At 35.4% G+C, this 26,786-nt stretch overlaps 1 protein-coding gene across 1 annotated transcript in view; it reads left to right on the forward strand.

Annotated features, from left to right (window-relative positions):
* The window catches only part of MSH4 (mutS homolog 4), an 86,953-nt gene that overhangs the window by 17,435 nt on the left and 42,732 nt on the right, over positions 1 to 26,786 (forward strand). Inside the window, exons 5-8 of the mRNA XM_069478096.1 lie at positions 1,552 to 1,667; positions 2,557 to 2,730; positions 5,910 to 6,082; positions 11,722 to 11,789. Coding sequence (XP_069334197.1) covers positions 1,552 to 1,667; positions 2,557 to 2,730; positions 5,910 to 6,082; positions 11,722 to 11,789 — 531 coding nt within the window. The remainder of the gene's footprint in view (positions 1 to 1,551; positions 1,668 to 2,556; positions 2,731 to 5,909; positions 6,083 to 11,721; positions 11,790 to 26,786) is intronic.

Here is a 26,786-nt window from a genome sequence, read left to right on the forward strand (position 1 = left end):
GAAAATAGAAAATAATATAATATAGAAATAAAAGAATACATAGAGACGAAAGTACAGTTTTGTAAAGTTGGGGAAGTTGGGAGACCTCCAGCATTCCCGTGAGCTGTGAGGCCACAAGTGAAGTCCCGTGTCAGTATTTATTGGTACAGTGATCGGTTGCCAGGGGTAACAGATTTACATAATAACAAGTAGTTCGTTTTAGGTTAAAAGTCTCACAAAAAGCTTCTAGAGATCCCTTAATTAACTCTACCTACATGAACAAATGGTTACAAAATCTTTCTAAGACAAACTTCTAAGTCCTAAGATAAAATTATCACTTAGTAGAAAGGTTAAGCAGAAATATAGTGGCTCTATATTTCTTTATCTAGTTTTTGTTGATTGAGACAGGTAATCAGGAGTGAAGTAGGAACTGTCCCTTAGACTAATTGCTTTTAGCTGCAGGTGTGTGTCTCTGTCGGGTGGGCACTCTTTGATCAGTTCTCACCCTGTGGCCTCATGCCAAGCTTTGTCGTACAGAAGCAGGTGCAAGCCGACAGGTTTGAGACACCGTGTGGCCATGGAAAGCGCTGCCACTGATCCTGATCGGTGAGATGCCCTCCTGAGGCGAGGCAATTTTTGGTATGTGAACTAAGACGTTCACATATTCCTTCAGGGCAAAGCCCTGCAAAACTCCTGAAATCATTTCTGTCTCTATATTATAGGGCAACACACATCGACTTCATAGTCAAAGAAATCTAAATTTGAGTCTCAGCTCTTTCACATATCAACTGTATATTATTAGAAAAGTTGCTTGCCTTTTCAGAATTTTATTTACAGGAAAATTAGAATTAGTAAGACTCACATCATAGGATTATTGTGAGGATTAAATAAGGTAACTTTTAAAACAATCTTGGCACATAAATTTTCTACTTATGATTTTTTTTTTTCAGTCTTAACAGTTCTTTCACAGTCAACTGGTATTATATTACCTTTCTTACCCATTACTTTTATTCAAAGTAGGTAAATCTTTTATTGAACAGGTTCATGGGTTTTTTTGCTCTCTTTTAAAAGTTCCATTATCCATTTCTCTTTATTCTAAATAAATTAAATTCACTTTATATAAATAGCATTTTATAGATTTGATAGGTAAATCTGGTGTTTTCATCTTTTCAACTAGCACGTTGTAAGGATCTACCCTTTCTCAATTACAGTAGACTACGAAAGGCTGAATGTAAAATCTGTGGTGTTGTTTCTACAAATAAATTACTGGAAGGCATAGACTCTCATGTTTATTTTTTATTATTGTACCTACTATATTCAGCTAAGGTTCATGAGAGTAAGCTCTAATAAGAGCTACAGATTGTGTACTGTAATTGACTTAGCTAGATGGAAAATCATTCTCTTTTTATAAATAACTAAGAAAAGTTCTTATTTAAACATCAAAAACATTAATAAATAAACTTTATACCATAGTTAAGCCACCTACCCATGTACCACCATGTGTTTAAGAAAGCAGTTTTGAGCAAGCTCATGGCACTTAAACATTTATTTTGAAATCAAAATTTTTTTCAGAATGTTAATTTCACTACTATCCAAAGGAAATATTTCAATGAAACAAAAGGATTAGAGTACATTGAACAGTTATGCATAGCAGAATTCAGCACTGTCCTAATGGAGGTTCAGTCCAAGTAAGTTATAACTTAAGAAAAGTAATAAATCTCTTCTGTGAGTTTCACAAGGGCAGGGATTTTTGTCTGTTTTGCTCTATGCTGTATCTCTACCACCTAGAAAAGTGCCTAGCTCATAATACACACCTAGTAATTATTGAAATAGTAAAATAGTTATCTAAAATTTATGCATAAATCATGTATTGCTAACAAATTTATATAGAATTCTTCCAAATTAGTCATACTCTATTGCCCTTAAGGTTTCTGCTCCCTTTACTTTGGTGTGAAAAGCTCAAGTGGTTACAGTAAACTAGAAATGTGAAGGCATAGAAGTGAAACACAGGTAAAGCTGTGTTTCTGTTACTTCATATCTTTTCTTCTAAAAAATTCAGTATGAAACAGGGATTGATAATTTTGGGGACAGATATTTCTTAGAACATGCTAAATAGATAATTTATTTGAGCCAGATTGTATCACCTGTTTACTTAATCACAATGGTTATTCTCACCAAGATCATAACATTATTTCCTATACATTGGGACCTCCTGATTCTACCTTTAAAGTCTCAGACTTTCCCAATATTATTTCAGTACTTAGAATGGTACGTAAAAAGTTGACACACATCACCATTGAAAGTTGTCTTCTAACCTGGGATTTATTGGAGTCTAATATCCCTTAAGTGTCAGGCTTTTAAAAATTGTCTATTAGTATCAATTTTTATGATTTAGAGGTTATTTACCTAGTTTTCAAAGTAAGGAACACTTGGTGTACCTTTTCCCTTTGAGTTTAAGTAATGATATGCAAATATTTATAATTTTCCTTAAATTAAGGTGAAATAAATATTTCCTTTTATAGCAATAATTTTTTTATTCTAAAGACTTATGGTGATGTATCATTGTTCACCTTATAGGTATTACTGCCTTGCAGCTGTTGCAGCTTTGTTAAAATATGTTGAATTTATTCAAAATTCAGTTTATGCACCAAAATCGCTGAAGGTTTGTTTCCAGGGTAGTGAACAGACAGCCATGATAGATTCATCATCAGCCCAAAACCTTGAATTGTTAATTAATAATCAAGACTGTAGGTAAGAACATCTAATTTCTTCTTACAAAATATATTGGTATATTTTATGTCATATTTTTCTATAAATACTTTAAAGTAATTTAACTTGTTTGATTTTTATTTTACAGAGGGTCTTGCTATGTTGCCCAGGCTGGTCTTGAACTCCTGGGCTCAAGCAATCCTCTGGCCTCAGCCTCCAGAGTAGCTGGGACTGCAGGTGCACACCACCAAACCTGGCTTATGATGGAGAAATATTGAGTAAACATTTTTTTTTTTTTTTTGGAGATACGGTCTTGCTCTATTGCCCAGGTTAGAGTGCAGTGGTGCAATCATAGCTCACTGCAGCCTTGAACTCCTGGGTTCAAGCAATCCTCCCACCTCAGCCTCTGAAGTAGCTGGGACTACAGGTGCATGCCACCATGCCTGGCTAATTTTTTTTATTTTATATAAAGATGAGGTCTTGCTATGTTGCCTAGGCTGATCTCAAACTCCTGGCTTCAAGCAGTCCTCTCACCTTGGCCTCCCAAAGTGCTAGGATTACAGGCATGAGCCACTGTACTCGACCTGAATAAACATATTTTTAATCATTGTAATATTGTACTATTGTTGCTGACCTGCTCAGATGTTTCACCAAAATCAAATTTTAAAAAGATATTTGTACTAAATAACAAAAAGCAAACAACCCATTAGCCAGACATGGTGGCATGCACCTGTAGTTCCAGCTACTCAGGAGTCTGAGGTGGGAGGATCACTGGAGCCCAGGAGTTCGAGGCTGCAGTGAGCTGTGATCATGTCGCTGCATTCTAGCCTGGGCGACATAGCAAGACCCTATCTCTTAGAAAATAAAAAACAAGAAACAAACAGCCCAATTAAATGCCAGGCATAGGACCTTAATAAACATTTCTCTAAAGAAGATAAACAAATAGCCAGTGAGAACCTGAAAAGATGCTCCATATCACTAGTCATTAGGAAAATACAAATCAAAATCACCGTTAGATACCACTTTATATCCATTAGGAGCTGGGTTAAAAGTACCTTGTCATTGACTTTCTGTGTTATCCTATGTTATTATGGCCAAGGCTGGTAATTATTACAAAGTATTTTATATTCAGTTTTACCTTGTCATGTTTCATATATCATCATTGTTCATTATTATCATTGTCAAGCACTGCTTGAGTTCTTCCTGTATATTAGGAATACAGACACTTAAATGACAGAATATCTGACATTCAGGAGTTTATATTATGGTCGAAAAGGTGAAATTGAGTTTTTTCACAGACTTAAAACAAAGAATCTCAGATTAAAAGACAGATATTCTACCTACTAAACTATCTGAATAGTTCTAATGTTTTCATAGGTTGTCATGTTTTCAGTGCAGTGTTGCATCTATTGATTCTTACAGTGAACGGCAGGTTTGTATGTGCTCCTCACTTCCTTTGTTCCTGCAGAAACCAAATTCTTAAAAAGTAAAAAATTGAGCATGCAATGAGAGACCCCCACCCCCGGCCAGTTGATATGAGCAGTTCCTAAAAATTTGTTTAAATTAGTATGCCAAAAATTTGGTAGTCTAATGACTAAATAGAAAGAGTCATTTTTTTCCCTTTCTTCTCTCACACCCCAGATTGAAGCCATCAGTAAATCTTCTTGATCCAGCCTTCAGAATATATACCAATTCTGGATCGCTTCTCACCATTTCCAAGGCTGCCATCCTAACCCAAACTTCTATCATCTTTAGTCTGGACTACCATAATAGCTTCCTAACTTGTCTCTTTGCCTTCTTACCCTCCTAAAATCCATCTGTTCTCAACCTAGTAGCCAGAGTGCCATCCTTTTAATTCAGATCTTGTAACTCTCCTGCTTCCGTTACATGTACAGTAGAATCCAGACTCTTTACTATGGCCTACAAGGACTTCTATGTCCTGGCCTCTATCAACTTCTTTCATTTCCCTCTATTCTTATCCCTACTTGCAAAGCTTCACCAACCTCTATCTTTCTGGTTCTGGAGCCAGACTTTCTGGGCTTAAGTTGCTGCTGTGATACTTACTTGGAAACCATGGACAAATTACTTAATTTCCTTGTGCCTCAGTTCCTTTCTTTGTAAAATGTGGCAATAATAACATATACCTCATACCATAGTTATTAGAATTAAACAAGTTGATACATGTAAAGTGCTTAGAACAATTCCTGGTCCATACTAAGTGTTCAGTATATATGAGCTATCCTTGTTATAATCACCGTAATTCCCATTCCATCATCTTTCCATTGCTGCCTCCTTTTTTATCATGCAGGTCTCAACTCAGCTGTCAAACACACAGAAAGATGTTTCTCAAACAACCTAACTAAAGCAATCCTCATTCTTTATACATTGCTATTGTTTTTGTTGTTTTAGCAGTTTCTGTGCCTGAAATTATTTTCTTTATATGATTATGTGTTTATTGTCTGTCTCTCCCTACTCTTTCTTGTCCTCAGCCATGGCCAATAAAACTGATAAAAAATTATTGGTAGTCAACCACTAGACTGTAAGGTCCATGAAGGTAGGAATCATGTCTGTCTTGTATGCCGAGTGTTTACTATAGAGTTTTGAATACCATAAGGGCTCAATAAATATTTATTGAATATTAGAAGGAACTTTTATACATGTTTCATAATTGTCTAATAAATAGCCCAGTGAAATGCATTCTTTATAATAGCTTATTTCTTTATAGAAGCCACTTAGAAATTATGAAATTCTCTTTTACCTTTCATTCTTCTCTAACTTCTTAAATTAGTATAAGTGATTAGAATAAATATTAATTTTATCAATATAAAAGTCTCTACCTCTCAAGGATGTATTATTGATATCTTGCTATTATTGATGGAATGTCATGGACCAGAAAATTTTATATTAGACTAGATATTAATATTATAACTGGCCTACAGAAAAAGGTCATTAAGTACAAGGGGATACTGTCCATCCATGTTAGTCAAAGTGTGGTTCATTGACTGACAGCACACATGGATGGAGCTTGTTCAAAATGTAGATTCTCATGTCTCATCTCATACCTACTCAGTTAGAATCCCATGTGATTTGTATGCAAATTTGAGGATCACTGCTGTAGATTACAGAATTATTAATATTTAATTATGAAGTTAAAATGCAATTTCTTGGATTTTGCTTTGTGTAACTAATGAAATTCCCTAACTTGTGTTCTGTTTTCAAAGGAATAATCATACTCTCTTTGGTGTTCTAAATTATACGAAGACTGCTGGAGGGAGTAGAAGACTTCGTTCTAATATATTAGAACCTCTCGTTGATATTGAAACCATTAACATGAGATTAGATTGTGTTCAAGAACTACTTCAAGATGAGGAACTTTTTTTTGGACTTCAATCAGGTAAATGAATATCATCTAATTTTATAAATACAAATTAGGTTTACAAATACAACTGGTTTAGTTATTTTTTTCATGTTTCTGAAAGGTAGATAGTGAAGATATAAATTTTGTATTCTTGTATGGAAGCTATTTTTCTGAAATATTCTACTAAATCCTATAGTAAGCCATTTCAGAGGTGTTTTATATTTTGATTTTCTGGATGCTGTTTTTTTCCATTTTTTCTGTGGGTTTTCTTTTCATAGATACCTTATAATTCTTTTCCTTCATGGTAATTTTCAGCGAAGGGAAGATTTGTCCAGACTAGGTAATTATCAACAAATGGGATATATTAGTTTCCTAGGGCTGCTGTAAAAAAATACTTCATACTCCATGGTTTAAAACAACAGGAAATTTTTGTCTCACGGTTCTGGAAGCTAGAAGCTGAAATTGAGGTGTTGATAGGGCCATGAACACTCTTGAATCTATAGGGGAGAATCCTTCTTTGCCTTTTCCTAGCTTCTGGTGGTGGCTGTCAGTCGATGGCATGGCTTGGCTTGCAGGTCTGTCGTTCCAGTCTCTGCCACTGTTGTCATATGGTGTTCTCCCTGTGTGTCTTCACATTGTCTTTTTTTTTTTTTTTTTTTTTTTTGTGACAGAGTCTCGCTTTGTCTCCCTGGTTAGAGTACAGTGGCATCATTATGGCTCACTGCAACCTCAAACTCCTGGGGTCAGGAGATCCTCCTGCAACCTCCCCAGTAGCTGGAACTACAGACATGCACCACCACACTTAGCTAAATTTTTCTATTTTTAGTAGAGATGGAGTCTCGATGTTGCTGAGGCTGGTCTCGAGCTCCTGAGCTCAAGTGATCCTCCTGCCCTGGCTTCCCAGAGTGCTAGGATTACAGACATAAGCCACTATGCCCAACCCACATTGTCTTCTGTTCTGACGGTCTTAAATCAGTTTCACTGTGCTAAAATCAATGTGTCAGCAGGTCCACATTTCTTTCTAGGGGAAAATCCATTTCCTTGTTCTTTCCAGTCTCTAGAGGCCACCTGCATTCCTTGGCTTGTGGCCCTCTCTCCACCTTTAAAGCCACAATATAGCATCTTCTCTACTCTTACCTCTGCTTTTGTACTTATATCTTCTCTCTCTGACTCTGATCTTCCTTCCACCCTCTTGTAAGGACCCTTGTGTTTCCATTGAGATCAGGAGATGATCCAGAATAATCTCTCCACTTCAAGATCCTTAACTGAGTCTTATCTGGAAAGTTCCTTTTATCAGTTAACATATTCACAAATTCCAGGGATTAGGAAGTGGACATCTTTGGGGGGCTACCACATACTCACCTTCATAAATTCCTTCAATCTCTTCTGATTACATTTAGGATAAAATCTAACCTCTTCTATATGGCTCTTTACCTATAATCTCCCATAGCATCTTTTGCTACTCCTCACTTTCCATTCTGCCTTGTAGTATAACTAAACTTCTTTAAGTTACTTGAACATATCCACTTTCATTTTCTGGCCTTGATACTCTATAGTTTTTGCCTAGATTATTTCCTCTTTCTTCCCTGCAATGCCTCCTCCCAAGCTACTCTTTAGCTGTTAATAACTGTAGTTCATCTGTTGTCATTTCAGTTTAGATGTCACTGCTTCTGGAAGCCTCTCTGACTCTGGAAGTCTGTGTTAGGCATCGTTTCTACATGTTTCCTATAGTACCTTGTTATGGCACTTACCTTACTATATTGTAAATTCATGTTTTGTTGGATGATTCCCATATAAGGCTAGGACATAACAGATATTCATATTTGTTAAGCTATTAATTCATTGTTGAACTTGTTAAAATTTATATTCTGTTCTTCCCAAGATAATACTATTTTGTATGGTGAGATTTTGATGAAAACTTGGATTTTCTTTGAAACTTTAATTTTGATATATTTTAAGTTTTTTAATTCCTTACAATTGAAAGCTTTAAATTGGCATCTACAAATGTTAAACATTTCTTTGTTTTCTATCTCTGAATAGATTATAATTTATCTGAATATGCAGTTAAGTAGAGGAACAGGACAGAAGGCAAGGTGGGAGGTTGGGAGGGTGATTTATTAAAATTTGAGAATCTAAACCTTATGAAAAAATCCCCAGTACCTACTTTATTATAGGCATTCTATAGGTGTTAGGGATAAAAATATAAGGAATATTAAGCTTAAGTTTCTGTCTTTAAGGACCTCACATCACTATTAGGGAAACAGAACTCTGAATAAGTAATTATGGTACAGTGTGATGATAAATACAATAATAATTGAGTATTTTATGGGAACACAGAGAAGAGAGCTGGGATAAAGGTAGAATCCAGGTGGGATTCACACTGTTAATATTTCAGCTTTGTCTTAAGGGAATGAGTAGGATTTTGGCAACAGGAGAATCCTAGCAATGATTTTTAAGACAAAGGGAACATGCCTGTGCAAGGTACATCTGATGCAGGAGTGGGGTCCCAGTGAAGGGAGGAAAGGCCCCTGCATTCAACAAGTAGGTTCTTGGCTTTGCGCAGAAAGAATTCAAGTGAGAGCCAACTAGCGACACAAAGTTTATTGAGACAGAGACAGACAACAGATCCTACTCCACAGAGTAGGGGTCCTCTTCCCAGTAGGAGGGGACCCCTTGTGGGGCAATGATAATGTTTTTAAATACTCAGAAACTCCTTTGGAAACCAGCCATATGTGACCAGCTTTGTCTTGTGATCAGGCCATAAAGTTTAATTATAAACTGCTGTCACAGAATGGTGAGCACAAACAGTTTGTAAGGCATCTGGTTTAGTAATTCATCCATCTTTGGGTGATCACAGGCCAGCAACTTGCTAGCAACTTCCTTGTTCATGGTGGTTAGGGTCAGGTGTCAGTCAAAATGGCTCAATTCAAGCTCTCTGGACCTTCCTTTGCTGCCTTGTCTATACATTAAGTTGATGTTCAAAGGAGTAACAAAGATTTTTTTTTTAGATATAGTGGCCAGGATAAAGATCTGGTATGCATGCCATTAGCTGTGATCTTGAACAGTATTTACTTTCTAGAAGATATTTGTTTTTCTGGGAAGCTTGTGAAGTTAGGATTAGCATAAACTTCTTTGACTGTATTTACATTGATATAAAAGAGCTTCTTGTATTTAAGGCTTGGCTAGTAGTTATTTATGACTTGAAACCTTGGGGAGTGGCAGGAATGAGGATGGAGACAAGATTATGAAAGGCCTTTATATAATACTAAAGAGTCTGAATATTTTCCTTCAGGCAATATGGAGCTGATAATTCTGAACCAAGAAAGTAATATGATCAAATTATTATTTTAGAAACATTCTGGTTATAATAATAGATTTGGGGAAAGAAAGAAGAGCCTGGAAAGAAAAAGAAACTATAATTGAGGGCTTATGAGAGTCTGACTAGTGGAATCACATGTAAAATGTCATAATAGTATTAAGCATATTGAAGATTATAACAGCAGTTACAGTGCTCAGAGGCACTAGGCCAGAATTTAGGGAGCAGAGTCTGGAGGTGGTGCAGGGCAGTGAATGCGGAGGTTCCATGACACCTCTCTGGAAACTTTGTCCTCAAGATCATAGCTTGCCTCAAAGATCTCTGAAATGCCTTGGGGTCATTCTCTCATTGTCTTGATAAATAGAACCTGGCTTCTTTCTATTTATATTAATCTCTTTACCAAACAGTCTCTTGGCCATACCCTTGCTAGTCTTTGCCAAACATGCTTTTTTATTCTTTACATGGTCAGGCTGAGAGTTTTTCAAATCTTTTCATTCTGCTTCCCTTTTAATTATAAATTTCATCTTTATTTCCCTCTTCTCTTATTTTACTGTAAGTGGCCAGAAGAAGCCATGCAGCATCCTGTATGCTTTCCTGCTAGATATCCTAGTTCATTGCTCTTAAGTTCTGCCCTAGTTCTACCAGATGTTCTAGTTTATTGCTCTTAAGTTCTGCCCTCAACAAACTCCTAAGATGCGGACATAATTCTGCCACATTCTTTACAACTGTATAACAAGGGTAGCCTTTACTCTAGTTTCCAATATTTTTTTCTCAATTCCATCTGAGACCTCATCAGAATAACCTTTACCTTCCATATTTCTACCAACATTCTGATCATAATCACTTAAGTAATCTCTAAGAAGCTGTAGACTTTCCCTATATTTCTTCTCTTTTTTCTGAACTCTCACTAGAATTGTCCTAAGGACTATGTTCACAGCAATCTAAATTTCTTCTAGCCTGCTCCTCCAAATTCTTCCAGCCTCTACTCATTACCTAGTTCCAAAGCCACTTCCATATTTTCAGGTATTTGTTATAGGAACACCACCAGTCTCAGTACCAATTTTCTGTCTTTGTTTTGTGCTGCTGTAGCAGAATATCTGAGATTGGAAAATTTATAAAGAAAAGTTTATTACAGTTCTGGAGGCTGAGAAGTCCAATGTCGAGGGGCTTGGATCTGGTGAGGGGCTTCTTGCTGCATCATAACATGGTAGAAGGGCAAGAGAGTATGTGTGTGCATGAGAGTGGAAGGGAGCCAAACTCACTCTTTAATCAAGAACCCACTCCCATGATAACAACATTTACTAATTCGTGAGGGCACAGCCCTCATGACCTGATCACCTGTTAAAGGTCCTACTTCTCAACATTGTTGCACTGGGGATTATGTTTCTAAAACATGAACTTTGGGGGATACATTTCAACTTAGCACACATATTATCTCACTTAATTCTGAAAACAAACCTGATGTTATGCTGGTATATGTTATCAGCATTTAAAAGATAAGAACAACTGGAGTTCAGAGAAGGTAACTTTCAGGAAGGTTATGTGGTTAGTGGTTGAACTATGCTTTTAAACTAAGTGTCTTTTAAGTATCATGAAGAAAAGTAGAGATCAGAAAGATGAGGAAAAACATTGGGATAGGCAACATCCAAAGGCCAGAGAAGTAGAGTTTCAAGAAGGAGTCCATTTAGCATTGCTATAACAGAATACTTAAGACTGGGTAATTTATGAAGAAAAAAGGTTTATTTGGCTCTGATAGCTGGAAAGTCCAAGAGCATGGGACTGGTATCTGCTTGTTTTCTGGTGAAGGCTTTCATGCTGTGTCATAACATGGCAGAAGGTCAAAGGGGAAGTGGGCATGTGTTAAGGGCCAAAATGAGGGGCATCCTTGCTTTCTAACAGCCCAGTCTAGTCCATTCCTGTAAGAACTAATCCCATTTCATGAGAACGAGAACTCACTCACCACTGCAAGAATGGCACGAAGCTATCCATAAGAGTGGAGCCCCATGACCCAGACACCTCCTGTTAGGCCCTACCTTTTAAAGGTTCCATCTCCCAACATTATTGTACTGGGAATTAAGGTTCCAGCATGAGTTTTGGGAGGGATACTCAACCATAGCAGAAAGGATTGTCAACAGCATCAAATTTTGAGGAGAGATTGTGAATAATCAAAATTAAGAAAAGAACATTAGAATATATTTTTTATTCCTTTTATATATAAGATAAATAAAGAAGACAATTAAAACAAGTAATATTTTCAAACAGAACTGTTTTATTTTATTGTTTGAGCATAATATTTTACATAGTCTACTTTTTCAACTGTACCATAAAGTTTAAATGCTCACATTTTTTTTTGTTTCAGTTATATCAAGATTTCTTGATACAGAACAACTTCTTTCTGTTTTAGTACAAATTCCAAAGCAAGACACGGTATGTTTATATATATATATGTTATATTATGATACATTATGTGATAGAACTTGTAACAATTGAAAAATACCAAAATGGCTTGAGTAAGTACTTCATTATTGATATCTAGAGTATTTTTATGAGTTTTTAGGGGAAACCTTTTTCCTAATGTATTATCATATATGTTATAGTAAATAAAAAGTTTTTTAGATAGTTGAGGAATGAGCATATTTTCACTAATCAAATATTTACTGAAGGAGTTGTATATAATTTTCAGAAACTTAGGCTGTAATAATGTTTGCCTAATAAATAAGTAAAAATTATATTGGAGCTAAAGAATATAGATTGTTCAAAAGTGATCAATATGTGAAGTTTGATTAGTCTTCAAATATTCTTAACCTTTAAGAATTAAGCAACATCTTCTCTGGATATTTTTCAAATTTCAATAGTGCTTATAGATACATCCTATAAGGAAAGTAATAGATGATTTTCATTCTTCCATTTAAGGTGGACTAAACACTATTACTTTATCTCAATACAAATATTAATATATTTTTGCCCACATGCTTAAAAAGGAAAGAAGCCTTGCACATTGGTAAAACTTGATTTAAAATTTTATTACTTTTGCAAATCCACTGAAGGCTAATCTATATTTGGGAAGTCTTTCCATATTGTAGAGAAAACACTCTTGAGGTTCATTTATAATAAAAGGATCACTAGATGGAAAAGCTTTAGTTGTTAAGCAGGCACAGAACTGAGAGATTCCTTAAATAATTGAAGTACCTTATAATTCACTATGTACAAATGGGTGGTAACCTAAGACAACTAATGTCTGGAACAAAATTAGCTGGCTTCATAAAATGAGTTTGGAAGTATTCCCTCCTCTTTAATTTTCTGGTAGAGTTTATATAGAACTGGTATTATTTCTTCCTTAAATATTTGGTAGAATTCACAAATTAAGCCATTAGTACCTGGACTTTTATTTACAGGAAGGTTTTTAACTATAAACTCAACTTTTAAAATAGATACGGTACTATTCAGGCTATCTGCTTCTTCTTGAATGAGCTTTGGTAGCTTGTGTCTTTCAAAGAATTTGTCATTCCACCCAACCTTTCAAATTTATTGGCATAAAATGGATCATAATAGCTTCCTTATTATCCTTTTTGTGTCTGTGAAATTTGCAATGATGTGTTCTTTCATTCTTGATATTGATAACTTTAATGTGTTCTCTTTTTATTTCCCTTAACAGCCTGGCTAGAGGTTATCAATTTTTTTTTTTTTGGTATTCTCAAGGAACCAACTTTTGATTTCATTGATTTTTTCCTTTATTTTTTTCCTGTTTTTTATTTCATTGATTTCTGGCTTATCAGTTTTATTTTCATTCTTCTGCTTACTCTTTGCCCAATTTTCTTTTTTGATATTGTGAAGGACGAAGCTGAGGTCATCCATTTGTGACCTTTTTTCTTTTCTAATATAGGCGCTTAATACTATAAATTTCCCTCCGAGTAATGCTTTAGCTGTGTTCCACAATTTTTGATATGTTGTGTTTTCTTTTTCATTAAAAGAATTTCAAAAAAAAAAATCAAAAAAAAAAAAAAGAATTTCAAAATACTGTCTAATTTCTTTCTAAAAATTTTTTCTTTGATGTATGGGTTATTTCATTTTCAATATTTGAGGACTTTCCATGTATCTTGTTGTTATTGATTTCAAATTTAATTCTCTAGTGATCAGAGAACATATGTTATATAATATAGATCCTTTTAACTTAATTGACACTTGTTTTTATGGGCCAGAATAGGATCTATTTTGGTAAATGTTCCATGTGAATTTGAAAAGAATGTGTATTTTGCTGTTGTTGGTGGGAGTGTTCCATAAATGTCAGTTAGTTCAAGTCTTCTATATCCTTATTGGGTTTTGATTGTTTTTTTTTTTTGGTCTATTTGTTCTATCAGTTATTAAGAGGGGATGTCAAAATCTCTAAATACAGTTCTGAATTTGTATGTATTTTTGTGGTTCTATAAGTTTTTATCTAATGTAAAGCTCTATTACAGGGTACATAAACATTTAAGATTGCTATGTCCCCTTTATGAATTGAAGCTTTCATCATTATGAAATGACATTCTTTATTCCTAGTAATATTTTTTGCTCTGAAATCTACTGTGTCTAATATTAATAGCCACTCCAGCTTTCTTTTTTTGAGACAGGATCTTGCTCTGTCACCCAAGCTAGAGTGCAATGGCATCATCATAGCTCACTGCAACCTCAAACTCCTGGCTGAAGTGATTCTCCTGCTTCAGCCTCCCATGTAGCTGTGACTACAGGCACACGTCACCATACCTGGCTAATTTTTCAATTTTTTGTAAAGATAGGGTCTCACTCTTGCTCAGGCTGATCTCAAACTCCTGGCCTCAAGCAATCTTCCCTCCTTGGCTTTCTAAAGTGCTAGGATTACAGGTGTGAGCCACTGTGCCTGGCCTATTTTTGTTTGTTTGTTTGTTTTTTGGTTTTTTTCTTGATTATAGCTTTTATTTTTTTTAATTTTTTTAAATTCAGGATATTATGGGGGTACAAATATTTTGGTTACATGTAATGTGTTTGCCTTGCCCGAGCCAGGGCTACAAGCGTGACCTTCCCCCATACAGTGGGCTCCACTTCCATTAGTTGTGGATTGACCCACCACCCCCCGACACACACAACTGACCGGCACTCAGTGAGTATTACTACCATGTGAACACCTTAGTGTTGATCAGTTAGTACCAATTTGATGGCGAGTACATGTGGTGCATGTTTTTTCATCCTTGTGATACCTCAGTTTGGAGGATGGGCTCAATCTCTATCCAGGATAATGTAAGAGGTGCTAGTTCACCATTGTTTTTGTCTTTATACTTCAAGTGCGTTTCTTGTAGGCAACATATATTTGGGTCTTAGTTTTTTGTAAAATATCAGAGACTATCTTACTTTTAATTGAAGTGTTTATTCCATTTACATTTAATGAAATTACTGGTATATTTCCTTTTAAATCTGCCATCTTGGCTTTTTTTTTTTTTTCCTATTTGTTTCATCTATTTGCTTCCTTTTTTGTTTTTTTCCGCATTCTTTTGGATTATTTTTTATGATTCCATTTCATTTCCTTTGTTGGTTTATTAGATTTAATTAATTTTTGTTATTTTAGTGGTTGATTTAGGTTTTATAGACTACATATTTAGCTGAATTCAGTCCACTTTCAAATACTACCACTTCACATATAGTATAAGAACCTTACAATAATATACTGCCATTTACCCCTTCCCTACCATTATGTTATTGTTTTCATATGTTTAATGTCTATTTATCTCACAATTTTTTAAATAAAATACCTTATTGAGATATAATTGCATAGCATACAATTCACCCATTTAAAGTTAACAATTCAATTGTATTTAGTGCATTCGCAGAGTTTTACAACCGTCATAATGGTCAATTTTAGAACCCTGAACCCATTAGCAGTAACTTCCCATTCCTCCTAAGCCCCCTTGACAATTGCTAATCTGTTGTCTGTCTCTATAGATTTGTCTATCCTGGACATTTTATATGAATGGAATCATATAACATGTATAGGTAGCCTTTTGTGACCCTATTTTTTACTTAGCATAATGTTTTCAAGTTTCATTCATATTGTAGCATGTATCAGTACTTCATTCTTTTTATTGACAAATAATATTCCATATGGGTATAGCACATATTCTTTATCAGTTTGTCAGTTGATGGACATTTGAGTTTTTTCCACTTTTGAAAAAGTCATATGATAACTCTATGTTTAATCATTTGAGACACTACTAGACTGTTTCCTAAAGTGACTTCATCATTTAATATACCCACCAGCAGTGTTTGAGGGCTCTAATTTTTCCACATTCAGTTATAATCTGACTTTTTTATTCTAGCGATCCTAGCAGATGTGCATTGGTATCTCATGGTTTTGATTTGCATTTCCATTATGACTAATAATGTCTGTATCTTTATAAGTGCTTATTAGCCACTTTTATGTCTTCCTTGGAGAAGTATTCATATTCTTTGCCCATTTTTAATTGAGTTATTTGCAATGATATTTTTATTACTGAGCTGTGAGAATTTTTAATATATTCTGTCTACCAATCCCTTATTGGATACATAGTTTGCAAATATTTTCTTCTGTTCTATGGGTTGTCTTTTCATTTTCTTGATGATATTACATGTTAATTATCTACCAGAAAAATTAACATTTGCCCTTTTTTCTCACTCTTCTTCCATAAACATAGACACATATGTTCCTACTTCCCATCACCCAGTATGGCTATAACATAACTTTAGTTAGATCAAAATTTTTATGACTATCCGTGCTACACAAAGCTGAACCTGCATGCCTTTTTTGTGTTTTCTTTTCCAGAATTAGTAACTGTTTTTCTATTTGTTTGTTTTACTGCATAAATTCACTAATTTGGGCATAGATAGTTCCACCAATTATCTAAATATCCTCTCAGTCTATTCATTTACATCAGGTACTCAGTCAATATCAATATCTTGAAGAAATTTCTTGCACAGGCTTTCTGGCCTGTTCTAATCTGTACTGGTTGCCCCCTTTTTCCCTAGGTCTACAGCTGTAACACCAGGTTCTCTCTTCAACATCATTTCTTGTCTCTTTTGTGTTGGTCTCATGTCTTTTACTTCCTCTAGTGGTTTATTCTCACCTTTTTTGTGGAGCACATTCTCTAGTACGTTTCTGAGAAAGAATGAGACTTTCCATGTCTGAAATTTTTTATTATTATTCTCTCATAATTTATTGATAGTTGGGCTGAAAATAGAATTCTAGGCAGGAAATAATTTTCCTTCAGAATTTTGAAGGCATTTCTCTACTATCTTGTAGCTTCTAGAATTCCTGTTGAGAATGTGAAGCCACTGGGATTCCTAAATTGTTAGATGTGACTTGCTTTTTATCCCTTCCCATCTCTGGAAGCATGTTAAGAGCTTTTGTTTTCAACATTTAAAAAAAATGAAAATGAAAGTTATATAAAATTTATATATACTTTGAATATATACAATTTTTATTTATCAATTAAATATTATAAAGTAAATACATAAATCACAACGTAAAAACAACACTAGGTGGTTGACATGATACTCTGTCACTCCTAAATATATTAATGTTTCTTACAAACAAGAACATTTTCCTATTCAACCATAATCATTCAAAATAAGGATATTAACACTGGTAGATTAATGCCATTTAATCCTCTGACCACATTCTAGTTTGCCAGCTGTGCCAATAATGCTCTTTATAGCAAAAAAAAAAAAAAAAAAAAATCAGTTAAGAACCAAGCTCTGCATTCAGTTTTTGTGTTCTTTTAGTCTATTTAGTTTTTAATCTAAAATGGTACCCTAGGTACCCTAGTGATCCCTTGACTTTCATGACCTTGATGCTTGAAAATTACAGGTCTATTATTTTCTTAAAATTGTACTTGTTTGATGTTTTCCGATTGTTAGATTCAGATTATATATCTTTGGAAGGAATATCATAGAAGTGATTCCATGTTCTTCTCATTACATCTTATTAAATGGCACACAATTTTAATTTGTCTCATTATGATGGAAACTTTGTGCACTTGGTTAAGGTGGTGTAAAATTATTATTTCCTCTATGTAAGTAATAAATATTTTGTGGGGAGGTACTTTGAAACCATGTAAATTTTTTATTCCTCATCCAACTTTCAATGAATGTATTTATGTATTTAATCCATATGGACTTATGGTTTCACATTTTATTCAATTGGTTATATTCCATTACTATATTACTATCAATATTTATTTTGATTCTCCAATTATCTCAGATTGGACCAATGCAAGCCCCTTCTATTTTCTTCTGTGTCCTTTGGATATGCATCCACAATTCTTTGAGAACTTCATCAGTTTCTGGCTCAAGAAAATGAATTAGGCTTTTCTTATACTTTCCCTGCTCCAGCCTTTGAAACAGCTATTTCTCCCAGGAGTCCTGTTTCATTTAATATGGAACAGTATTTAAAAATCAAGCTTTGGGCACTAGATGTACTTATTGCTGTTGGGATATCACTTCTCCTAACCCTCTCATGGCTAGGGAATAAGGGTATGTATATAAATAAATGTATAAATATACACATTTACCTGTATATTTATTTCTATATTCATCTGTAAATTAGAAAATATTGGAGTTCACACCAATACCTCCAATTTCCCTTCATCATCACAGGTTGATAACTAGTTTTCTCCCTTTCTGTTTTAGTAATTCCTTTCTCTGTTAATGAGAAACCTGGTGAGAGATCCCATTATCCTTAATAAATTTAACATATTTGATCTGTTCCTCCTGTATGTGACCAATCTCCTACCACTCCCACTCCCTTCCCAGTACCAAACCCATCCTCACTCACTCTGCTCCATTACTCCTTGACAAACTGTTTCCTGTGCAGAAATGCTTCTCACCTCTCTCAGGCTCTGATATTCTGCATCAAGATCCAAAACCCAAGGATTTTGGATCCTTGTCCCTCTCCCCTTGCATGGATACTCTTCCTGACCTTGTTCAGGTTCATATACCCTTGCTGCGCAGGCCTCCGGTTTGGGTGTCCTCCTTGTCCTTCTGTGCAGTGCCACCTCTCCATCCTCCTCCTGATCTGGCTTTGCATCCTGCATACCAAGGTTGCTTTGTTCTTATTTGGACTCTGACAACTAATATTAAAAACCACATTGTTCATTTTAAAATAAAATAATTTGTGAATATGTATGAAGGGTTCTTCATTTTACTTTTAGATATGTTATTGCTAGCCTATGTAATTAGCTTTTTCTTACTTTGCATTTGCTTAACAGTGTTTTTGGAGTTAGTAAATGTTGTAGGACTTTCCGAGACTTAAAAATGAAAAATCAGTTATGAATATAAACACACAAAGTACCATCATTAGCCTTTATGACCTTTTGCCAAATGCCTCTGCTTTGAATGATATTTCTGAATGGAAAAATATCTTAACTTAAAAACCAGTTTACTTACGAATGGCATGTTTTACATAGAAAAATGCAATACAGTATAACAGAAAAGAAAACGGCTACTCTATATTGATAATTAGTGTTTGTATTAGTTTCCTAAGGCTGCATGACAAAAGCCTACAAACTGTGTCTTAAAAACAACAGAAATGTATTGTCTCACAGTTCTAGAAGCTACTCGTCTGAAATTAAAGTGTTCAGGGCCGTGCTGCCTCTGAAACCTGTAGGGGAATCCTTTCTTGCCTCTTCCTAGCTTTTGATGATTTATTTGCAATCTTTGGCATTTTGTGGCTTGCATCTGCATAACTCCAGTCCTTGTCAAATGATGTTCTCCATGTGTGTCTGTGTGTTCACATGGCCGTCTTTCATATGACACCAGTAATATTGGATTAGGGGCCCATCCTACTCCAGTATGACGTCATCTTAACTAATTACCTACAACAACCCTATTTCCAAATAAGGTCACATTTTGAGGTAGTGATGGTTAGAAATATCTTTTTTGGGGGGACACAATTGAACCCTTGACAGTATGTAAGCAAAGACTATGTTTCTGTTTTGCTATAGGAAAGAATCAATCATCAGATTGTACCTAGATGCAGTCTCTTTACTGTCAATTTATGTAACATATAGTATTATACAGTTATAGAGTTTCATACAGTGTCACAAGTTATAGGAATCAGTAATATACATGTTTTTGCATTACACCATTTCTGGTTAAATTAAGAAAAAAATGTCATTTTGACCAAATAGCTCTCTGAGAAATATCTGTGATTGGCTAGCCAGCATCTGCAATCAGTTCCACTATCAGATTTTGGAAAAGTTTTCTGATCTAGGTTTAAGGTAATTTGGTAAGCTAAGAATCTAGAATCATTTTTCCTGTTTAGAAAAGGCAATCTAAATCTGGCCATGGTGATGTATGCCTGTAGTCCTAGCTACTTGGGAATCTGAGGTGGGAAGATTATTTGAGGCCAGAAGTTTGAGACCAACCTGGGCAATATGTGAGACCACATCTCCAAAAAAGAAAAGAAAAAAGAAATCTATAAGTAGCCTCATAATGTTTTTAAGGGTTAATGTTACTTTCCATGTTTAAACTAAAATAAACATTAGTTTTAGCAGGAGCAGTTGTAGTTGTAAATATTTTCCTTACCAACACATCTGTCCTTTGTGAAGGCCTTTTGTTATACTTTTCAGATGAGATTTACTAACCTTTAAGGAAACTTAAACAATACATTAAACTTTATGCATGATTCATGACTTTATTCCTTATACTTCAGTTACTGGTTTTATAACCATCTGGAAATACATTTTAAATGAGGCTCACTGTTTATTTAATAAAAGCATACATCTTAATGAAATACAATATTTGCAAAATTAGTTCAGACTTGTGCTGGTTAAATTGCATGATTTGGTAAAACTTGTGAATGAACTAAATGTTCTGTTGCCTGAATTATATGATTAGCTTAAACTTCTGAATAAACTAAATGTTCTTGGAAAATTTCCAGTATGGAATTTTTCTCCAAAGATTAGTTATTATATTTTCTCCTTAGGAATATTGATCTTTAGAAAATTCATGTTTTCTAATCATAAATGTTCACTGAGAATAAAGCTTAAATTTCTTATTTTAATTAGCACAAATGTCTTTCTGTATTACATTTAATGTATTACATTAAGAATATTTGTGTTTCTATTATAACTTTCCAAAATACATCTTCCAACATTTGAAAATGTTGATATTAAACATATTTTTCTAGTTTTCACCCAGAGTTTCTGAATAATTTTTCATTTTCTTCAAATGATTTCAGACTGCTATATAGAGTATCTACAGTACATGGCTCCTTCTTTCATTCATTTAACAAGTGATTTATTTTACCAAGCATTGTGATAAGTGCTAGAGATATGGTAAATACATCTGTGATCCAAAGAACTTATACTCCAATATGATATTTGGGTTTTTAAAAAACAGCAATTACAGCATAATACTATCAAAAACTGTAACAGATCTGATATTCTACCCTATTTGCAAGCTAGCTACAGTTTCATATAATAGATGCTGACAGAAGACACAAGACTCCTGGGTCAGAGAGAAAGGACTTTAGTATTCATAGGTATGACAATAACCAGAGTATCAGCATTTCTTTGCACTGGTTCTCCAAGCTCCATTTCCAACAAGCATGTTGTGAAGAGGGCCAGGTGACACTTGCGCATGCAATGTAATACAAGAGAGAATTGCTGAGTTTAGAGACCGGAACGTTTTATAATGGGCAATAAATATTCCTGCCTGTTGTTCTGGAGGGAGATACCAACTTTATCTTCCAAGACTGTTAGCAAACCTGCTCTTTGCTCTAGAGTAAGACAGTTTATCTTTCAAGGCTACTCATCTCAGGAATATTGTCCAAAATAAAGGCAATCAGTGCCTCTGCACACAATATGTGTAGAAATGCAAAAGACCAGTGGAGAATTGTCTCCTACTTCTCTATAGACAGCCTCTCTCTCCCTTGCTGGTCTTAAAGGAGCAAACCACAAAGGAACTCTGTGTTAGCTTTCTATTGCTATCCAACAGATTACTACAACCTTTGTAGCTTAAAACAATACATATTTATTATCTCACATTTCTGCGTGGGTCCGGAGTTTATGCACATTTTAGCGTAGTCTTCCGCTTAGTGTCTCATAGGCTGAAGTCATGCTGTCAGCCAGGGCTAGGTATTCATCTGGAGAACTCAAATGGGGAAAGAGCTGCTTCCCTACTGATGTGGTTGTTGGCAGCATTTAGTGCCTTGCAGTTGTAGGATTCAGAGAAGCTTACTTCCTCAAAACCAGCAACGTAGGGTAGGGTTGGGGAGGGCGACAGAGAAAGAACAAGTGGGGAAAAAAATCACCAGTGATATATGAGGTTAAGAGAGTACCTGTGTGGTTGTAGTAAGACTGCTTTTCTACAGCAGGAGTCATTATTGACATTTGGGGCCAGGTAATTTTTTGTTGTAGGGGAATACTATCCTGTGATGATGTTTAACAGCATCCCTGGCCTCTACCTCCTAGATGCCAGCAGCATGCTCCCAATTATAACAACCAAACATGTTTTCATTGCCACATGTCCTCTGAGGGGGCAAAATTTCCCCATTTGAGAACCACTGCTATACAGACTCTAGTGGGCAAGCGTAAAGCAATTGCTCATGTGCCCTTAGGGTAAGACCATTTTTCTACAAAACTCCATGTTGTTATCAGCAAGGGTCAGTTGAAGCCCCAGAGTTTTTCCTGCTTCCGTCAAGACCATCCTCCCCACCAACCTTCACTTTCAGTGTTTCTGTTAACCAAAGTTTGATTGAACCACTATTTGCTTTTGAACCATCAAGAATAATCTCTTCTTAATCCTGTCCCTGTTCATATAAGTAACCACAAGAAACCCAGTGCTCCCAAATTATTCCTCATTTTGAACAACAATCTCCTTATGGCCGTGTACATCAGCTTTTTGTGTTTATTTCCACCCCTGTCCATCCCATGACACTTTAATTTTCCTCTCTGCCACTCAAGGTCAGTTATTGGCAAAATCTCCCTTATTTTTGACCTTCTTCCTCAAATTGACACTTGTATCTTCTCTTATGATTGGTGTTTTGCAGAACTTTAAGTGGTTTTCTTTCTCACATTCCTCCTATTAGGAAGTTGAGAGTTGGCATCCTCTTTGCTCCTTACTGACACTCAGATCATTCTTCCTACTTACTACCTAAAAACTATCAGCTTTGACTCTCACATATTCAGAGCATTCTTTTTTTTTTTTTTTTAATACAGTTTTAAAACAAGTCTTTATTTTTCTGGGGTAAACGCCCAAGAGTGCAGTTGCTGGGTTGTATTGTAAGTCCATATTTAATTTTAAAAGGCACTACCAAACTATTTTAATGAGTGGTTTTACCTTCTTCCTCTTGTTAATTTACATTTTCAAGATTATATGTGAGAAAGCCCTAAGGCTTTCTCCTCTTTGAAATCCCTATTCATATCATTTGCCCATTTTTTTCTTTTTTTTTATTTCAGGAAATTATGGGGTTACAAATATTTTGGTTACATGTTATGACTTTGCCATAACCCAACCATGATTTGAGATGTGCCCTATCCTCCCTTCCAACGGTCACAGCGTCCATTAGTTGTGAGTTTACCTATCCCAAACCCCCGTACCCCCAAAGCGTATTACTACTGTGTGATCATCTTAGTGTTCATCAGTCAGTGCCAATTTGATGGCGAGTACATGTGGTGCCTATTGTTCCATTCTTGTGATAACCTCACTTCGGAGAATGGGCTCAAGCTTTATCCAGGAAAACATAAGAGGTGCTAGATCACTGTCGTTTTTTATAATTGAGTAGTATTCCATTGTACACATATACCATATTTTATTAATCCACTCATGGTTTGACGGGCACTTGGGTTGATTCCATATCCTTGCTATAGTGGATTGTGCTGCCATAAACATTCAAGTGCAGATGTCTTTATTATAGAATGACTTTTGTTCCTTTGGGTAGATACTTAAATACTGCTAGTGCTGGATCAAATGGTAGTCCTACTTGTAGCTCTGTGAGGTATCTCCAAATTCTTTTCTACAGAGATTGCACTAATTTGCAGTCCCACCAGCAGTGTAAGAGTGTTCCTATCTCTCCACATCCTCGCCAGCATTTGTCGCTTTGGGATTTTTTGATAAAGGCCAATCTTACTGGAGTTAGGTGATATCTCATTGTGGTTTTGATTTGCATTTCCCTAATGATTAGAGATGTTGAGCATTTTTTTATATGCTTTCTGGCCACTATTCTGTCTTCTTTTGAAAAGTTTCTGTTCGTGTATGTCCTTTGCCCATTTGTTGATGGGATTGTTTGATTTTTTCTTGTTGATTTTTTTTGAGTTCTGGATAGATTCTTGTTATCAGCCCTTTATCAGATGTGTAGAGACCAAATGTTTTCTCCCATTCTGTAGGTTGTCTATTCACTCTAATGATAGTTTCCTTGGCTGTACAGAAGCTTTTTAATTTGATCAGGTCACATTTATTTATTTTTGTAGCTGCTGTGATTGCTTTGGGGGTCTTCTTCATAAATTTTTGCCTAGGCCGATGTCTGAAAGAGTCTTCTACTATTTCTTCTAGGATTCTTAAGGTTTCATGCCTTAGGTTTAAGTCTGTTATTCATCCTGAATTGATTTTTGTAAGAGGTGAGAGGTGGGGATCCAGTTCCAATCTTCTGCATGTAGCTATCCAGTTTTCCCAGCACCATTTATTGAAAAGGATTTCTTTTCCCCAGAGTATATTTTTGTCTGCTTTGTCAAAGATTAGATGACCATATGTGGATGGTTTCATCTCCAGATTCTCAGTCCTGTTCCAAAGGTCTATGTCTTCTGCCTCATGCCTATTCAGAGCATTCTTAAGGCTGTCCAGCAGTCATTCTATATTTTCGTTGTATATTTGTTTATTTCATGAGCTCAGAAATTGTTTAAATCCATCTTCTCTCTCCTTTGACCTTCAGCACCTTTTTAGCAGTAACTACCATATATTCAGCAAAACCTATTTCCTCTACTTTCTGGGTATACAGCTAGATTATGTTTATCAGCCTCCCTTCTAGAGAGAGTGACTGTGTTTTGGGCAGGAGAACGTAAGTAAAAGTGATAAATGCCACATGAGCCCTTACCCATAAAGGATTTGCTCATTCCCCCTCTTCTAATTGGATGCAGAGGATCCAGCAGAGGAATGGTGAAGCCACAAGATAGAAGGAACCTGAGTCCCTATGGAAGGCTGCCCTTCCATCCACATCAGAACCACGTTGGACTGTGTGTGAACAAAAAATAAATTATTATTGTATTAATATTAAGTCTCTGAGATTGGGGGAGTGTGGTATGTTATAGGAGAAGGTGTTATTTACTGTTTTTATTATTTTTCTACCCCTCACCCTCTGTCTGTTCTGTTATTTACTTTAATACCAATTCCTTCCCTTACCCCAGTGGTCCCCAACCTTTTTGACCAGGGACCAGTTTCGTGGAAGACAATTTTTCCACAGACCAGGGTGGAAGAGATAGTTTCGGGATAATTCAAGCGCATTACATTTATTGTGCAGCCAAACCTCTCTGCTAATGATAATCTGTATTTGCAGCTGCTCCCCAGCACTAGCATCATCACATCAGCTTCACCTCAGATCATCAGGCATTAGAGTCTCTTAGGGAGGGTGCAACCTAGATCCCTCCTATACACAGTTTACAATAGGGTTCGCACTCCTGAGAATCTAATGCTGCCACTGATCTTGTGCACTGGATTCCTTGTCTTCTTGCCTCTTAAGGGACAGCACTTCTGAATTTTCCTTGTCTTGTATCTGTCAATTTTCACCTTGGTACTTGTTTGTTTTTACTGGCATACAAACTTGGAGTTATCATTAAAGTAAAAAAAACACATTTTTTTTTTGCTTGGTATTACTTCCCCTTCTACTTTTCTCCTATTTCTGTTTCTCTTTACAGCAAAATTTCTTCAAAGAACTGTCGGTAATTGATGTCTCTAATTACTCTCCTTTTCTCTCCAAACCCATTTAAACCCATTTAAATCAATCTTCATCCACAACTGCACTAAAACTTTTCTTATCAAGGCCACCACTGATCTTCACATTGCTAAATCCAGTGGTTAATGCAGTGCTCATTGTACCTGACCTAGCAGCAAAATTTGACACACTCTTTTCCTTGAATATTTTATCCCTTTGCCTTACAGAGGAGTACCCTCTCCTTGTTTTCTTCCTGCCTTTCGGTTTATTATCATTTTTAGCCTTTTTTAAGGTAATGGAAAATAATGTACATATAGAAAATTGTAAAAAAAAAATGCAATGCTCATTGATTTATCACAAAATAAACATCCATGTAATCATCACTCAAGTAAAGAAATAGATATTGCCAGTACTTCAAGAAATCACCTTCTGCTTCTTCCCATTCATTATTTTCTACCTCCTTCCAAAGAGAAGCCACTTTTAGTAATCACTTTTTTGTTTTTCTTTGTAATGTGTTTGTTCTTTTAAAAACTTTACATATAAGGAATCATTCAGTGTATATTTTTTATGTCTGACTTCTAGTCAACATTATGTTTGTGAGATTTAACTATGCTCTTGCATGTAGCTTTAGCTCATTTATTTTCATTGCTGTATAATATTCCACTGTATGAATATGTCATTATTTGCCCATCTCATCACTGTTGTACTATGGAATTGTGACAGTTTTTGGCAATTAGAAATAGTACTGCTAAACAATCTTGTATCTGTCTCTTAATATAATTGTGAACACATCTTTATTGGGTATATGGTTAGGAGAGGAATTTCTGAGTCAAGTGGTATGTATATCTTTAATTTAAGTAGATAATGCCAAAATGTTTGCCAAAATGTTTTTAAAAATAATTGTATCAATTTACCTTCTCATCATCAGTCTATGAGAACTCCCATTGCTCTTCCCCAAAACCTGATATTTCCAGTTTTAAAATGTTAGCCAATAGTGGTTGGTAAACAGTGGTATTGCACTGTGGTTTTAATTTGCATTTTCCTGTTAAGGAGGTTGAACACCTTTTTATATGTATAATATATTGGCCATTTGAATATTTTATTTTGTGAAAGTTTTATTCAGGCTCTTGTTCACTTTTTTTAATTTCAGAATTTATGGGAGTACAAACACTTTGGTTACATATATTGACTTTGCACTGCCTAAGTCAGAGCTACAAGCATGCCCATCCCCCAGAAAGTACACACTACATCCATTAGGTGTGAATTTACCCATCCCCTCCTCCCCCTCCCATCTTGTTCGTTTTTCTATATTGAGTTTATTTTATATTCTTTTGTGATTTGTAGAGCTACTTTTTATATATTAGATGTGAGCCCTTTGTTGGTTTTATGTGTTCCTTTGTTGGTTCTGTGTTCCACAGAACCAAAAAAAGAGTCCCACTTTGTAGTTTGCTTTTGCCCTGAGTATTGTAGAGCTGATGCAACACAATGCTGTTGGTGTGCTACCCACATTGCCT

This window comes from Eulemur rufifrons, chromosome 8 (genome assembly GCF_041146395.1).
Source record: "Eulemur rufifrons isolate Redbay chromosome 8, OSU_ERuf_1, whole genome shotgun sequence".
NCBI classification, from domain to species: Eukaryota; Metazoa; Chordata; class Mammalia; order Primates; family Lemuridae; genus Eulemur; species Eulemur rufifrons.